General features: G+C 37.4%; 1 protein-coding gene across 3 annotated transcripts; it reads right to left on the minus strand.

Annotated features, from left to right (window-relative positions):
* Window positions 1-3,462: 3,462 nt before the first annotated feature.
* On the minus strand, window positions 3,463-17,074 carry LOC144367764 (uncharacterized). 3 transcript variants are annotated; one of them, XM_078024925.1, is made up of 5 exons: window positions 16,734-17,074; window positions 7,595-7,774; window positions 6,449-6,513; window positions 5,287-5,371; window positions 3,463-3,851 (listed from the first exon to the last, which is right to left on the minus strand). In XM_078024925.1, the coding sequence occupies exons 3-5, from the start codon at window positions 6,503-6,505 to the stop codon at window positions 3,649-3,651; spliced, it is 345 nt and encodes a 114-aa protein (XP_077881051.1). In that variant the 5' UTR covers window positions 6,506-6,513; window positions 7,595-7,774; window positions 16,734-17,074; the 3' UTR covers window positions 3,463-3,648. The 3 variants fall into 3 exon arrangements, with proteins under 3 accessions (XP_077881051.1, XP_077881050.1, XP_077881049.1); XM_078024924.1 differs by having other exon boundaries at window positions 6,308-6,513; XM_078024923.1 differs by lacking the exons at window positions 7,595-7,774; window positions 16,734-17,074 and having other exon boundaries at window positions 6,308-6,604.
* Between the last annotated feature and the right edge of the window lie 214 nt (window positions 17,075-17,288).

Genomic DNA, 17,288 nt, shown 5'->3' on the forward strand with positions numbered 1-17,288 from the left:
CTACAGATGTAGACCACCACTCATTGGGCAGTCTCAGTACTTGTGTACCCTCATGACAACGTTACCAACTTTTCTTTGTTCCCTTCTCCAAACACCATATTTCACATTACTCCTACAGGTATATCTTGAGAATCCTCGAAGTAAAAATGGTTTCCCAACAAGTTAAAATTATCTACAGGACTACCTAGTGGTCACCTCATTATTTCCTTAATAATAAAGTGGATCATAAGGCTTTTCCTCAAGGGAACAATGCAAAACTGTCAATGTAACATAGTCATAATGTTCTTCTCTGAATATGCAGCCATTATTTCAAAATCCACTAAAAATACAGAACAAAGAGTAAACCATGAGTGTTTGAAATTGTGTTCTGCACTCTCGTAATATTATTTTGTTATACTCCATTTTTATTGTGGCCTCTTTTCTCTCACTGGGACATCTGTTGGTGTATAGGACTCTGAAGGAATTCCTCACTTATTACAAAAGTTCCAATTGGCTCAGGCAATAGGAACATGGAAAGGAGAATAGAAACATGTAGGGGAGCCATGCTAAGTCTTTGTGAACCCTCAACTGTGGGACGCTCATTGGAAAGAAAATTTCCAGATCCCTCTTACTAAGTCCAAAGCAGATAATGTCCAGTGCTGACTCTGCTCTTCATGGCAATCTTCCCTTCACTAGGTCAGGCTACTGGTGTCTGCTATCAATGTTCTCACCTACTGAGAACCATGGCTGAATCTGAAGCAGATACGTTAAGCTCTTTTCAGTAAGGATTGGATACCCTTCCTAGCATGCTGCAGGGAAATGAGCCCAGTGCTTTATCTGTAGGACCTCAGCAAATGCATTCATTTGTTTTAACCCACTTATAATGTAAGTTCTCTAGATACATGGAGATTTTACATTTTACACACGTCACAGGGTAAACTGAGGAGCAAAGCAGGGGAGTTAGTTTATTCTGCTTCTATGAACACAAGAGTCATGGACTCTCATCCACTTGAATGTCAGAAAGCCTGGCTTTTAGCCCCACCTTCCTCCCTTTGGACTGCAAACCTGAAAATTACTTCAATTATTTACCTGCATTTGAAATGAAGTTTGAGTAAAAACAAGAGTTGAACTTTGAGGAATGACAATATTAGTTTGTTTTGAAGTGGATAGAAAATGCCGAGGTCTAGAGAAAACATCAGGATAATCTTCGCAAGGAAGAACTTATGTGTCTTACTTATCCTGCCTCTTTCTCCAGCTGGCCAGAACATACTCAGTATCTGTTGATGTCATCAAAATCATCTTCAGATCTTGAGAATATGGATTTCTATGAGCCAAACTGGAGAGCAGGTGTTGGTCTGAGAAGTCATACATCATTATGCTGGGACCTGTTGGAAACAACCAGTAGGGGGATCAACCTGACTACCAACATTTTTTGATACAGCACTGGTTACACTCATCAATTAGCCCACTATCAATTCTTTCACTAGCTGTTCACCAGACTGAAAGTTCTGTAAAAGCTAAGATAATGTTCTACCCATCTCTGTGTTCACAGTTTCCAGTGAAGACCAAGCACTGAGGCACCTGGCAGGATACACTGAATGAGTGCATAAAAGTGGTTGCCTACCACTGTCATTACAATGAAGTCCCTTTACAGTGTCATCTAAAGCCTTCTAGTTAGTGTCCCCTTCAATGAGTCCACAAGTGCCACATACAGAGTCTTGCACATAACTCTGCATGTGAAGAAGAGAAAACTACCCTAAGAGCACTTTGTTTCCCACCTATAATCCACATTGCACTCTAGGGTTTGTAATTGGGGCTCTTGCCAGTTTTAAATTTTTTTATTAAATTTTTAATTTGTATGAAAGTTAAAGGTTGACTGAAGAAAAGGCTTACAGTTGACTTACTCTTATTCTAAAAGATAGGTGTTAGAAAAGCATCCATGTGCCAGTGATTTAGGAAGACCATGCCTCCCAGGAGAAAGAGGCAGTGGAGCTGAGGGAGCTGGGAAGAGAAGGCAAAAACAGCCTACAAAGTGTGATTTCAGGGACAGCATCATGTGTTTAAAGGATAATTTTTATAGTATTTGGACACTGAGTTGGCTCTGCATCAGTGTGGCAGTTACAGAGAAGAGCAGGACAGCAGCTTTGGATACAGAAAAGTGTTCAGAGTGAAAACCACAGGAGTGAGTCAACCTTATGCATAACCAAAGTTGAATTTTACACTCTCCTATCAAGTGAATATAGCTTCCTGCATGTGGAAGGTCCCAGAGAACTTGTGCCTTCTACCTACACAATATTTTGCTATGTTGTTGCTGTGTGTGTAGCTGCTGTTTTTGCTATAGCAGAACTGTCCAGGATCTTGGAATAACACTTCAGAAAGAAGTTACTCATGTCATTCTCATTTTAGTTCTTTCAAAGGAACAAGTGACTCTTTTAAAGGAGAAAGTCCCCAAGAATTCTCAGACAGATGATAAAAATGCTCAACAGAAAACAGGCAATTCAGAGTGGTTTAGCAAGGGAAACCAGTGACACCAGCAGATGGTTTTTACCTTTGCAGCTATTTTGGCCTGTTTATGTGCTCTTTTTGTCTGATAATTACCCTCCCATGATGATTCCCTGGGGGCCAGTGATTCAAGTGATGCTTTTCTTCATCATGATGCTCTTCACTATTTCCTACAACTGAATTTATTAAACCCCCTTTAGATATTAGGCAGTTCTATCTCATCCATTAAAAACTGTAGCCTATCATGGCACAGAGAAAATATCGGTATGAATTTAGAAAGATCTCATGCATTTCTTTAAAGAAATGGCCTGCCCAGGTTTTCTTATCCATGAAACAAAGTGGCCCCCATAAAGTAGATCTCACGAGCAGCATGCTAGTTGTTTAACTGGGCAGAGGGTAAAATGTCCTTTTTTCCCCACATGAACAGAAACTGGAAACAACTGGTGAATGCTGGTAAATTTCAGCTATACCTACCTCCCATTACATGGCTGCTTCCCAGGCACAGTGATTTACTTCCCAATACGCCTTTCATAGAAAACATATTCATTCCTCTTCAGGGAAGAAAGACAACCCTGTCGTACATCTAGGAACTCCATACATCTAGGAACTACACAGGACCCTCCATGCCTGCTCCTATCACTTAACCAGGGAAAATTCTCTCCATGTCACTTCTTAAGTATTAAAGTGTACCCTACATCCCACCCTCAGATTTTACTACTTCAACTCCCTAAAACAAACCCTGAGAGTGACTTTAGAAAGTACACTCATAAACATTCCCTGTTTAGATGCTACAGCTATCATGCCATGTGCATTTTAAGCGATATTTTTGAGAAGAGAAAACATAACCAGAAAAGATAAATCTCCCTTGGCCCACAATTAAATCAGCCTGCAAATTCCTTAAAGTTTTCTTTCTTAGGCCATGCTCTTTTCAATTTCACAAACTTGCACCTGTCAAACTCTCCTTCCTGAAAGTATGCTAGGTATTTGCTGCCTGCCATCTTAAAGGCACATGCCTGGTTCAGGAAGGAACATTTGGGATAGTATGACCTCTGCCTAGTGGGTGAATCTACTGTCCTCCCACTTAGGCAGTCTCCATCATTCAAGACCACACACAAGATGCAGATACCAGGAGAGCAGGTACAAATATCACTTGCCTAATGGAATCTCTCATGAGCTGGGCACCTTGGAACATCTTTCTGTGAGCAGGGCCTCTGGGCACCTTACAAAATGCTCTGCCAACTTGTGCTCTTCAGCCAGTTCCTCTCGATGGCCCTCAGGGTCATGCTGGATGAGGAGGTCCTTGATATGCCTACTGAGGAAGAAAGAAGCATCTTCATCTTCCTGCAGCTTCAGGGGGCCAATTCTGGTGCCTGAAATTCAATCAGGAAATTAAAATCCCTAAGGAAGGATACAACGGGAAATTTATAACTAGAACTCAATGAATGATGGGATAGTAGGATTTGGACACAGATTTCTATGACAATATCCCTTTGAAGCCTTCAAACCAATATTCTGGTACTTTTTGAGCAATTGTTCACAAATTCTTGCACTTGCCAGTTTACCTCCTGCAGACTACTACACACCCAATGTTGGTACTTCATCTACTTTCTTGGTACTTTTCTTTTGATACTATTAAAAAATACATTTGTACATGTGTATATATTTATACATTTAGGCATATAAATGTATATGTATACACATGTACACGTACATATGTATAGATAAAAACATACATAAGTACAGATATATATCTAACTGCATTCCTTGCTTTGAGAGCCCTACTACAAAAGATGAAGTATGTGGAAGGAAGTCTGAATTTAACCCTGCATTTAGACTCTACATGAGAAGGTGGATGGGACCTGGGTACAGGAAATCCCGAGACTGATTCATTCAGAGTAACTCTACAAGTACCAAAAGGAAAACAAACTTATGTGGGGAATGACATTTCTGTTTCGGTGAATGGAATTGGTAGTAATCAGCAGCTTGTGTGTACATGGTCGTGTTTCTCTCTGTCCTTCCACCTTGGTTGAGCTTGGAAACAAAGCGCTGTGCCAGCCTGTTCCTATCAGCAATTTGCTCTCAGAGGACCTTCCCCAGGGGACTGTCAGAGTCTTCCAAGTGAGGAAGTCGTTGAGATGCTGACTGAGAAACAATTAGGCATCTCTCCCTTCTGGGGACTGCTGGGGTAACTGGGTGACAGCTCTCAAGCCTGAGCATGACTTAGAACAAAGAATTTCCTGATGCAGGTAGAAAGGAATGCATCAGAATGGATGCAGTATTGAGAAGCGATAAGGATTTGAGAGAGGTGTTTCTGAAGATATCATGAGGAGTCCCTCAGTGCAATTCTGACTCATTTAATGACAGAAGCCCATGAGCATTCATAGTTTACTTGAACTCTATTTCAGTAAGTTCAGAAATAATAAGTTTTGACATTTAATACAGGAATATTGAAGAAAGCAAGCAATATCCTTTAAAAACACGCTTTGAAACTCTGTGCAATACGTACAAACATACAGAAGACCAATTTTTCCCTGGATCTGGAGGGAAGAATCTATACAATCAACATATCACATTGGTTAGCTCAGCACCCCTGGATGATCAGAATTACCTGGGGGCATTGGCTCCTGTCCTTCATCCTTACCATGTTATTTATTTCCTGCCAATAAAACCAGACTGGACCAGCCACATTAAACTACTCCTGCTTTACACATTGCAAACACGAGCATATAAATGTTCTCTGGGTACACTGGGATGTCCTGAGAAGAATACTAAAGGAGAACTTAAAAGAAGGTACCCTGCACTTACCATAAAAACTGGCCTTGTTTTGGAGACCAGGTGAGTAGGCAGTCCTGTTCTGATAAATTATTGACCCAGATCCTGTCTCTGAACTCTGGAAAAAAGTCAAGCATGCACTTTTTTCCCCCCAAGAGATTCTGGTAAAAGTGCCTAGCTGCCTTCTAAAACACATGGGTAAGTTCCCTCAGCAGACACTTTGTTTTATGTTGGTTCAGATTAGAAAAGACACTGAAAATAGATTTAGATGGAATATGCAAACTCTCACAAAGGAAACATTTATTGGTGTGCCATTGACACAGTATCCTTGGATATTAATGGATTTTGCAGGTGACAGGGTAAAGCTTTATATTCAGGGAAAATGCCATACATAGGCAATGAGAATTTGGGACTGGAGCTTAGAGCCAAGCAAACATGGTACCATCTTTAAACATATAAGCGATTTTGCTGTCCTTCTTGGATAGCCACAAATGTTCAAAAAACACTGCGGAGAACTGATATTTTAACAGGACAAGTAGAGGAGAGATAAGAGGACCCACTGCAAAAGAGTCTTTTGGATAGATGATTAGGCATCTGCATGCTAAAAAACTAAATGAGATTCTTTGAATACCTTCACTCTCCTCATCCCTGCCTGCAATGTTCCATAACTTGCATTTGCCAGTGAGTGCCAGGAGGGACAGGTGGGGCTAAAAGTTGGAAGAGTGCAAGCTACCTGACCCACCCAATGCCTGTACTTCAGACCTGGTCCTAGTGTTTGACTCATACCAATGAGTAATTATGGGACCTGCCTGCAGGGAGATCTCTCTACCCACATAGAGGGTTGAAATTGAAGAATAGGGAGGCTACCTGGGAACCCACCAGGAGCCACCTTTTTCTTTTTAATTTTTTTTAATAATTGTAGATGGACAGTTTTATTTGTTTTGTTTATATGCTCTAATCTCTTTAGTTTTTTATGCAGTGCTAAGGATCAAACTCAGTGCCTCACACACATAGCCAAGCACTCTGCCACCAAGCTACAGCCCCATTCCACCACCTTTTTCATGGAAGCAGTGTATTCACTGGCCCCATCCAGAGTAGAGTAAACCACATGTTCCTCAGAGAGGGAGGCTGGACTCTTGCTTGGGAGGCCAGAAAAGTGAGACAAGTCATGACAGCTGGAATGAGCCAAAAGCACCTCTTTCAATGAGTCCATCAGCACTTCATTCATATCCTCCTCCACTTGCAGCTCCATGCAGAGACCTGTATGATATACAAAACAATTACATGGCTGCATTTTCTTAGTTTCAGAAGAGTATATCACTGCAGTGTTTTGTACAAACACTAGTTTTTCCTATACTTACACACAAAAAGCAACCTTCAGTGACAATAAATATACTCTACGTGAATGGCAGTAGTGATAATGATTTATATGCTACATTCAAAGTTAGCACATGAAACGCAAAAGTACTAAAAGAAATGATCTGAGCAAGTTTGACAGCCAGAATCGAAGATTATTGTCTTATATCATCTTGTTATTCTGAATAATTGTAATATATGTGTGTGAGGTTGTATATTCTGAACTTAGTCCTATCAACAAAATTAATTATTTGACGGAATTAATTATTTTGAGTTTCAACATTCACAGGCAGGGATAGAAACATTTTTATATGCAGATCTAGCTTCCAGGCCACAGGTCAGAACACCCAGCATCACATTTAATTCCCATTAGTAGTCCAGTCATTATTTTATTATGATTATACAGTCTTGTAAAATGTCCTTTTTTATGAAATGCAATCAATTTTCATCTAATAACATTTTAGATGCCAAGTATTTAGAAGTGACTCTGAAGAACAAAGTTATTTCCTGAAAATGTTCATACTAACATACAAATTAGCACCAGACTGAAGACAAGGACAAAACAAAATCAAATATAAAGACTGGATTTTAAATGCCACTACTAATACCAGATTAATTTTGAATATTCCTATTTGTACTGGAGTATTCATTACAAAAAGAACATTTCTAGTTTAACATCTTCAGAATAAAGTTTTAAATAGCAATGCTTAAAATAGTTCATTTGAAAACATATAGAGAAATGTAATAAGCATGCATAAATGTTTTTTCATCAGATTTGATTACATACTTATTGTAGATATTTATAAGTTATTCACCCCTGATTATCAGTAAAGTTTGCTAGATGTCATGAAGTAAAAGATCCGAAAAAAAATTCTAGAATAAACACTGCCACTGGAAAAGACACTGAAAAGCAGCCGTTTGCAACATTTTGAAAATCTGCTTTCATATTTCAGTTTTATAAGAAATAGTTTTAAGTATTACATACATGATGATAAATTTATACTTGTCTCATGTAGTCCTGAATTTGGTACAAAAGAAACTACTTTAAAATCACATCAAGGGCTGGGGATGTGGCTCAAGTGGTAGCGTGCTCGCCTGGCATTTGTGCGGCCCGGGTTCGATCCTCAGCACCACATACAAGCAAGATGTTGTGTTCGCCGAAAAACTAAAAAATAAAAAAATAAATAAATATTAAAAAGATTCTCTGCTCTCTCTTTTTTTTTTTTTTTTAAAAAAATCACATCAAATCTCAAATTGAGAAAAGTAGTCTTGTTTTGTTTTTTCCTTTTGATAAGTGAGCATGTGTTTTGCAATCTCTCAATTCACAGGAGTACAAAGTTAGACCCTGAACATGTCTTGTGGCTGTCTTTGCCTTCCTTCAGAGCTCCCAAATCACAATGAAGTACATTGTAACACAGTACTGAGATTCAATAGTTAAACACCTGCAAAATATGACTGATTAATTGGTTAAAATGTAATCATATTTGTCAATATAATTTAAGATTAAAAATAATTCTCATATCTTACTACTGATTTTCAATATAGCCTATCATTTTGATTCTTTAATACTTGGTATATTTCTCTTAAAAAACATATTGGGAAAGGACAGTTTCATTGAGATAAGGACAAGAACAAAAATTATTGAGCTCTATGGAAACTTTGATGATTAAACAGACAGCAGTTCAAGCACCTCTTACTTTGTTAGCTAAAGGTACTATTGATGAGCACATCAGGTACTAGGAAGGTCAAAGTGCATTGTGCTAACAGACAGGAGAGTTGTATTTAAGGTAGTGTGTTAATAAGCACTGAAGAGATCCATTAGTAACTACAATGAGGTTGTTTTAGTCAAAGGGAGTAATTAATAGAATTATGAATAATGGTTGTTATGCAATTCAACCCTAGAAAATGATATTGAATATGAAAAGACAGACTTGATATTATCCAATAATGTAGTGTTTGGCAAGTGTCAACGTTAGACTGAAAAGGAGTTCATTGTGTATATCTCTAAGTTAAATACTATTGCCTAATTGTTGAGTGACTTCTACAAGTGTTTTGTTTGTAAAAAGGTGTTTTTTTTTTCTTTAAAAGTGGGAAGACACAAATTGCTATTTGCTTACTGTATTTCAAACTTTCACAAATAGTGAGGATGGGGGTTAAGAGCATAATGTTGGATAAAATGTTCAAATGTTCTAATAAAGACCAAAAAAATGTAAATAAATCTACAAGTGCTGCAAGACTACTTATTTCTCAGTTCAGAAACTGATGTTATGACATCAATGACAGCTCATTGTTAAAAAAAAATTGAAGACTAACTCTGATAATAGGAATTTCTTAGAAGATACTGAAATTGATCTTTTCCTTCATTTAATAAAATTGATTCACTTTCTGCATTCCCTTCTGCTTTCTACCTTCCTTTAAATACATTAACATATTAAATATATTAACAGACTTTCCCACAAAATATATTAACAGATTTGTCCATTCTTATTGACTTTCTATTCTCATTTAACATCCCCCAGCCTTCAGTGCCAAAAGGAAGCACTAAAATAACAAAATGCTTGGCTCCAGAAATTACTCTAGGCAACAACCTTCATCTTCTGTCCATTCTTTTTCAGCTCATCTCCCATTGACCATGAGCAGTCTTCCTCCTTTCTTTTGACATCTTAGAGACTTCACTGGCTTTGAATCACCTTCTACCCAGGTGGGAGCTATGAAACTACCCCAGTGATCACAGAGGACTGTGTAAAGGCAAATTCAAAACCTTTTTCATGGTGAGGAAGAGATGAAAGGCTTAGAACCCTCATAAATTAATAAATTCTTCTAATCACAATTCTGAAATAGTATTCTTCCTTTATATTCATATTTGTCTTTCCAGAGCTCAGATCTTCAACAATTATTATAATAGTATAATTATTATTCATTTCCTCCTCAATTCACTTAAATACATATACACACATACAATAAAGGACTCTAATAACTCTATCAATGCAATTTTCACAGAATGTATACCCGATTGCATTATTGTCATTAAAATCATTCAATATCACTCTTTGTTTTTAGAAAAATTCTATTTGGGGGGATTGGTGTTTCATGACTTGGATCCTTTTCACTAATTGGACCTGCTTCTTTGCACTTTAAAACACAAATGCTAATTCTAGTGTTGCAAACCACTTTGGGTTCTCTAGATGGTCAAGCTTGAGTATTTCTGTGCACCTTCAGTCCCTTACTCCTTAATATGGCATTTCCAATGACTTATAATTCCTGCCTCATATCATGTCATTGCCTGACTGATTCCTACCTAGCTTTCTAAAGTGAGTCTATCACTGGGAAGTTCTGATAACTGGTGCTCAGTTGCTCTTTCTAGGTGATTCTATGGCACTCTGTTAATTCCCATCCAACAGATACAGAACGTGCACGAATTCTTTTTCTGCTTGCCACTTTATGCAACTATACCACACACCACCTGAGCGTCTTATATCTTGTATGTTTGAATTCCAAGCACTTTGTCACGGTAAGTGCACAAAAAATGTTTGCCAATTGCGTGCCATAAACTCCAGATACTAAAATATTAAAAATTTCATATATGGAATTTCAAACTTAAATTTGAAAATATGAATATTGATGTTAGGACAAAGTTTCCCTTTTAGAGTCTTTCTATTTGACTAACTGGATTCTAAACTGGATATCAGAGCTCTTGGAACATGAGGCAACAACAAAAGCCAGGGACACTTAATACAGGAACTTTTCTCTACCTACTGGACTTCCAGAATACATCTCTGTGTTCTATAGATCAAACAAAGCTCCCAAATACATAGCAATTCTGGATGTTGAGAAACTTTAAAAAAGGAATGTCCAAAAGAATATCATTTCAACAAAACACAGAAGTCAAGGGGAAGAGAAAAGGACGAATAGCCAATAGTAGTGAGTGACATCTAATATTATGATGATAAGATGGAGAAAAAATAGTCTTTATGCTCATTTATGATATGAAAATACTACAGTTTATATAGCGTAAGGATGAGAGATTAAATAGAATATCAAGCATAACAGACAGAAGAAGCAATTTAAAATCATGACTACACAAGGTATTTGTGACTAAATTATTAAATACATCTTATTCAGTTTTACATGGTTTCCTTTATTTTGGTAATTTAGCTCAATGTCAGTATTTCCCTTCAAATTACTGAAAATAACTTTAAAACACTTTGGAAGATATTAAACAGTTAAAAGCATACACTACTTATAATTCTTACTAATTCCACACTTAAATGTATGACTTGTAAAGTTGTTAGTACGTATTATATTAGAAACAAAAAGTTGTCGCCCACATCTTTCTCTAGCTGGGCCCAGTTTTACCTTAGAAATTGTATTATTTTAGGAAGTCAACTGAGTGGTCCTCCCAATTATGCAACAGTGTGACGAAAAATCACGCTTCTTTGAATGGGGACAGAGATACTTGACCTTCAGTGTTCTGACTGAAGCTTCCCTGACCACTAGTCCCTTCCTGTGTAGAAATGATTGTAGAAAAAGGACAAGGAGGCTGCTGGGAAGAAAAGGAACAGAGTTCAGGAGTCAACATCCAGAGCCCACAGAGACTCTAAATTTCAGAGCTACTTCCAGCAATAGGGCCCAGAAGCATTTGAACATGGAAACTTGTGTGCAGCATACTTTGAGCTCATCAACTTACATTTGTGTATTCTTTAGAATGGAAAAACCTCCAAACTAATAGAATTCTGGAATGTGTGAGGTCCAAAACAGTTGATATTAGACTTCTTGGCAAAAAGGAGAGAACTCATGCCATTAATTGGGCAAGTACAATATTCAACGGTATTTGTACCACCAAACTTGTGAAGCAGTTCATGCAGCTTGTGCTGAAGGGGAAAAATAGCATTTGTAACATTCATTTCCAGATATGAAATATTTTTACTACAAAGACATTTGTCTCTGCATAACAAAGTTATAAATCATCTGGGGAAAAATTATTTCCTGTAACTCTACCTTGTATGGATGCTAAAGCATCAATCATTTTTCTTCTACAAATGCTATTTTGGTTCCAATATTAATAAATATAAACCTATTTCCTCTGTTGACCTCTCAGTCATGTTAAAACAACTGCTGCCTTAGCAATGCTTTTCTCAGACAGCACATACATCCTAGCCAAGCTAGATTAATTTTATCTGCTTTCCTGTTTCTCTTTAACACAGTACAATAAATTAATTCAATATGAAGTAAACTTTAACATATCCAAAATTTTGTACATGTAACAGATACAGTATTTGTAAACTTGTTTTTGAGGGAAAAAGTAGCTTAAATTTTAGGTTTTTCAGTCCACTTAATCTGTATTAATTACTACATTCTTACTTTGAAGCTTAAAAGCAGGCAATATGTACATGAATGATCATGGTTATTCTAACAAAAGTTTATTTACAAAAACACTCATAACAGGTCAGATTTGAACTGTGGGCCCACTTTTTTTTATCCCTGTCATGTATTAAAAAACCGGGAAATAATACATAAAAGAACGTGCAGTAAAGCAAACCATGACTAATACAAGTAACTACAAAAAATTTCTAGGACATAAAGTATATTTACCTCAGATTTGTTATTATTATCTCATAATTAAGTGGCCTACAAATGGTTGAATAATGGAAATACTCTACCAGCATGCAGGTAATTCTAACCTAGGTCAGTGAAAATCATATTGCCTCTCAAAAATTCTTTGTTGGGGCTGGGGATGTGGCTCAAGTGGTAGCGCACTCACCTGGCATGCACAGGGCACTGTGTTCGATCCTCAGCACCACATAAAAATAAAGATGCTGTGTCCACCGAAAACTAAAAAATAAATATTAAAAATTCTCTCTTCCCCCCCCCTCTCTCTCTCTCTCTCCCTCCCTCCCTGCCTCCCTCCCTCCTTAAAAAAATTATTTGTCAAAGCTCTAAAGAATTGCTTTGGCTATTGTTGAATTTTAATAGTATACTTGCAATTTTCAGATTATCTTGTTTTTACTAGTGATCCTTAAGTTGAGGAGGGAAAAAAACTGTATTGAATGTGGGTGTTAATTGAGACACCTTCAGTACACAGTCAAGAGTGTGGTCATGAAGTTTTGATATCCTCTGCACTCACTTCAGGCAGAGTTCATATCCATAGACCCTGTCATACTACCTATCCCTGCATTAAAACTACAGATTACATGAGCTATTCCTCACTGGGCATACAATGTCAAAAATGCAAGATGAATACATTCTAGACATCTGCTGGACAAATTTGTTCTTCTTAACCACACTGTCTTCTATGCCTAAATGTTTGTTAGGGGATACATCTTATGTTAAGTGTTCTTACCACAATAAAATAAAATTTAAAATCACAATAGATTAAATATAACACAGACATTATATTATTATAAAGAGGAAGAAACAGAATTTGAGTTACCTCACTTCTGTCATTCAATGTAACAACTTGAGTTTTATTCTATTTTCTGGAATTTATTGTGAAATAAGCTTTTTATGTATCTTTGAAATTGATTTTTCTTTTTAAAATGTACTCTTTGTTATTCATGTTTGAGAGAACCTGCCCTTTACTAGTGTTCTGCTAGAGCACTCATCACTCCAGTTCACCCTGACATGTCACACCTCCCTGCCTTTGCTTAGGTTCTTCCCCTGCCAGAAATCCATCCACTTGATGAGCTTTTTCTCCTCTGAAAACCACATTCAGAATTATTCTCACTCTCTTTGGATACCCCATAGTACTTTCTCTTTCAAATATTTTGTTTTATTTGTAGTTGGACATAATACCTTTATTTTATTTTTATATAGTGCTGAGAATCAAACCCAGCTGAGCCACAACCCCAGCCCACCCTACAGCATTTTAAAAGTATCCGAATTATTCTGCAGTGATAATTTACTAGATTATAGACTAAGGTTTTGGTTTTACATATTTATTTTACTTTCAAGAACTCTTAAAAAATGATCAAGAAGACCTTGTCTCCTTGCACTGGATTTCCTACAGCCTACTCTTATCTCTCACAGAAGAGAAACATCAGTAAATACTTGTTAAATGAATGAGTTTATTGAAAGATCTATCTATCTTCATTTCTAAGGCGCTATCTATTGTAATACTGTCTTTGAAGTCGACAAAAGTTTTTCAGAAAAGAAAAACTACATTAAACACTTACCAATTTAAAAATATACCTCAATTTAGGGAATATGAAAATGGAAAGGTATTTATATATCTGAATTGATGTAATCCAATAATGTCTAGAAAAGGGACTAAATATATTAAAATAAAGCATGTGCGCAAAACAAATTAATGGAAAACAAAATATTCCAAAATAAAACTGCATCTTCTGTTTTAGAACATACTGCATGGAAAATGTTGCTTTTGTTCAGAAAAAGCTTTTAGTTCCAACCCAGTATGTTTTCTCTCTAAGCAGTTTTTTGCAAAAATACAACTGCTTCCATTTCTCCCTTCTTTCTTGATAATTACTTCACTCCCAAGTAATTATCTCATCTTTTCATCAATTATTCCATTTCCCACCTTTGGTTAATGATGCCTTTGCTTGGTTGCCTATAGGTAGAATTAAGATTAAGGATAAAGGCACATTATTTAAGTGAATTGCAATCATTTGTGTTATTATTAAATGGAGAGCAAAAGACTGTTAAGGTGAAGTTGGAATTTCTGGATTACTACCATCCTGTGGAAGTTATTAATCAGCTACATCACAATGGTCTGATGGACCATAAGAACTCAGAATCCTTCAATTATGTCACAAGGTCTACACTGCTGCAACAACTAACACTCTATGTCTCTAGAAGGTGAAGGAGGAAAGTATGTACCTAGTCTGGTGTTTGAAAATTTATGTCTAATCTGCAGAGGAAAAAAGTAATTTAAGATCTACTGTTTTTAGGTATTAGCTTCATATCATAGCCATGCAAATTAGGAAAAAAGTAAAATTACATTTAATGATAACAAACTAGAAATTGAAATAATTTTATATTTATTTTAAATGCTAAATGTTCACACATACTTAATTTCATTTTGATGAAATTCTAATTCTCCAATTTTCAGATCTTGAAAATATGTTCAAAGTATACTATAAGGAATCACAAAATCATTCTTTTTAACATTAAGATGTTCATTTAGACACAATATAGAATAATATAGCTCATATTAATTATCCTCCAATTCTAGGCACAAAATCAATATGCTATTTTCACTGTGTGGCTAATAAGGGCAACAATTAGTCAACAGTGAATCAGTTACCTATAAGAGTGTCACCAGTCTTATAACAGTACAGAAACTATTATATTTATGCTATAGTACAATAAATTATTTTGTTAGTTTGTAATTCTTTCAAGGATGAGTATATTAGTGGAGATCATTTTATACCTATAAGAACAAGATTAGATACATAGGTCCCTATAGCAATTTAAAAACAAAACCCAAAACAGTGAATCACTATTTTTAAGAAAATGTGCTCCAAGATACATAATTCCTTATTGTGTGTGTCTATTTTCTGGGGGTCTTGCTTCATGACCATTTTGTGCAGCTTGTGTGTGTCCAGTTAGAGATTTTTAAGGTTGTTAAATGTTGAATGGAATTTCAGTGGCTGCTTGACTGCAGAAGAGCATAGATAAAGGGTGTGATTATTTAACAGCTAAAAGAACACAAAGATTATTTAAGCATAAATCAGCACAAAAAATATCAAAAATGAAATTGATGATGTTCAATATTCAATATAACTATACAAGCAAAGACCGTTTACTACAGACTCATATGATTAATATGAAAATAACCTTGTTACACAGGACACTTTTTCAATAGAAATACCTATCATGAGATTCCAAACTTAACATCATTTGACAAATTAAAACAAGGGAAAAAAACTGTTATTGCTTTGTTCTCAATAATGTGGTTCTATCACAAAGATTATTATTTTAAACTTTTTCTGGTTTGCTTAAGTATTAATGTAAAGCATAAGCTTATTAATTGAAGAAAAATTCACTATGGAATAACAATTTCTTGACATAAATTTGCATAAAACAATGCAGAATGATATTAGGATCACATGGTCATGCAAAAGTGCCTTTCTTTTTCTTTTTTTTTTTTTTTTTTGGCAGGGAGGGGGGCGCCAATGGACTTAACTCAGGGGCACTCAACCAGTGAACCACATCCACAGCCCTATTTTGTATTTTACTAGACACAGGGTCTCACTGAGTTGCTTAGGGCCTCTCTAAATTGCTGAGGCTGGCTTTGAATTCCAGACCCTCCTGCCTCCACCTCCAGAGCCACTGGGATTACAGGAGGGCGCCCCCCATGTCTGGCCGAAAGTTCCTTTCTTAATTTTCAGGATTTTTTCTCCTTTTAAAAAATAATTTATCAAAACTACACTGAGTTTTATCTCGCTCCAGTTTGAATGCCAACCATCAAGAGTACAAATAGTAAGAAATGCTGACAAGGATGCAGGGAAAAGGGAACAGGGACCTTCAGTGGAATCCTAAATTGATCAACCACTATGGAAATCAATATGAAGGTTCTTCAATAGTGTAGTCATATTACCACCATATGCCCCAGCTACACCACTCCACAGTATTTATCCAGAAGAACTCTTAGTTAGCACATATAGAGCAAACATAATCATGTTTATAAACATGCAGAACATGCACAATTCATGTTTATAGTAAAACAATTAACTATAGCCAAGTCCTACAAGCAGCCTAGGTGTCTGTCACCAGATGAAAAGACAAAAGAAAATGTGATACATATAGACACAACAGAGTTTTACTGAGCCCTGGAAAACAAAACAAAATTATGTCATTAGTAGGAAAATGAATCTAGAGAATATGGTGTAACGTGAAATAAGCCAGACTCAGAGAGTGAGAGTCATCTGAATCCATTATATGTGGAAGGTAGAGAGAAAAAGGAGGGGGGGGGGATGCAACATCTAATAAAGACAGAAGAGAGAACAGTAGTGTAAAGGATGGGGTCAAGGGGCGGGAGGATGGGAGAGAGAGCGCAAGTACTGGGGGATGAAATTGACCAAATTGTGTTATGTGCAGGTATAAATATCGCAATGAAGAGGAGGAAGGGTCCGCAGAGGCGGCAGCGCTGGGGGAGCGGGGTCTACCTGCGAGCAGAAGTCCGTGCCCTGGACGCCCAGCTTGATGCACGTGGGACGCTGGAGCTTGGTCTCGCTGCTGCAGCCCTCCATCTCGCACACCCGGGTCTCCACCGCTGCTGTGCTGCCCGCCTGCTGCCAGCCTGCTGCCAGCGGAGGAGCGGTTCACCGGGAAGAGGTGGGAGGGAAGGGGGACCGACAGCGCGAAGGGGAGGAGGTGGCAAGGGAGTCTAACAAGGAGTCCCGCCCCCTGCGGGTCCAGAAGCGAAAGTGGGGAAAGCGGAATCCCGGAGGGGACCACGCTGTGCGCTCCGCCCTAGTCCAAGAGCGCAGCTGGCGCCCCGCCTACGCCTTCCCCCGCCTTAGGGACGGAGCACAGGTGGGGGCAGCTGGGGAGTCCAGCCTTTGCGCTGGTTGAAAGCAGTTCACTGTCTGCGCTCAGCTCTCTCAAGCTCTGGGCGGTGAAGGCCAGTGAGAGTCAGCCAGGAGAAGGGGGTACGCCTTAAAGGTCCTAATCTTTTGAACTTTGTTAAAATTTAATTTTATTTCATGATTGCCAATATT

This window comes from Ictidomys tridecemlineatus, chromosome 11, assembly GCF_052094955.1.
Source record: "Ictidomys tridecemlineatus isolate mIctTri1 chromosome 11, mIctTri1.hap1, whole genome shotgun sequence".
In the NCBI taxonomy this organism is placed as follows: Eukaryota; Metazoa; Chordata; class Mammalia; order Rodentia; family Sciuridae; genus Ictidomys; species Ictidomys tridecemlineatus.